Below are 650 nucleotides of genomic sequence, written 5' to 3'. Positions count from 1 at the left end.
TGTGTGTGTGTGTGTGTGTGTGTGTGTGTGTGTGTGTGTGTGTCCAGTGCTATCAAAGGCACGAAACTTGAGTGCATTTATCCAAAAGACCCCTCCCAAGCAAGCCCATATGAGACACGACACTCGCTGAGACACGTCCTCTTCACTGCAGAGACACACAACTTCCCAACAGGTCAGGACACAAAATGTATTATAGGCATGTTTTCATGTGTTAACAAAAAATGAAATGTATCCTTTTCTGAATGAACCTGATAGGTGTCGCCCCGTTCAGTGGTGCCACCACAGGGACCGGAGGACGTATCAGAGATGTTCAGAGTGCTGGAAGAGGAGGACATGTCATCGCTGGAACTGCAGGATACTGCTTTGGAAATCTGCATATACCAGGTTAGCTGCTGAGCGTTTAGATAGTGGGACAACAGATTAGAGCTTTGTAAACAACTCTTATTTTTAAAAATCCATGTTTAATTCAGCTAGAAGCCACAAATAGCTTTAGAAGTAATTAGGGATGCAAGTTATCAATTAATGTCTTAAGCTAAATTTGACTGGTCTTATTAATCGACTGACGATTAAATCAGAGGTTCTTAACTTTTCTGACCTCGGGGCCCAATTTGTTGAACATAAAGTGACACGAGGACCAGTCAGACATTACC

General features: G+C 42.9%; 1 protein-coding gene across 1 annotated transcript in view; it reads left to right on the top strand.

Annotated features, from left to right (window-relative positions):
• Positions 1–47: 47 nt before the first annotated feature.
• Positions 48–650, top strand: part of pfas (phosphoribosylformylglycinamidine synthase) — a gene marked incomplete at both ends in the record, with an annotated part of 14250 nt that continues 13647 nt past the window's right edge. The window contains 2 exon segments of the mRNA XM_014019708.1: positions 48–172; positions 256–384. Coding sequence (XP_013875162.1) covers positions 48–172; positions 256–384 — 254 coding nt within the window.

This window comes from Austrofundulus limnaeus, unplaced genomic scaffold (genome assembly GCF_001266775.1).
Source record: "Austrofundulus limnaeus strain Quisiro unplaced genomic scaffold, Austrofundulus_limnaeus-1.0 Scaffold226, whole genome shotgun sequence".
Lineage (NCBI taxonomy): Eukaryota > Metazoa > Chordata > Actinopteri > Cyprinodontiformes > Rivulidae > Austrofundulus > Austrofundulus limnaeus.
This window is presented reverse-complemented; position numbering and strand designations above follow the sequence as displayed.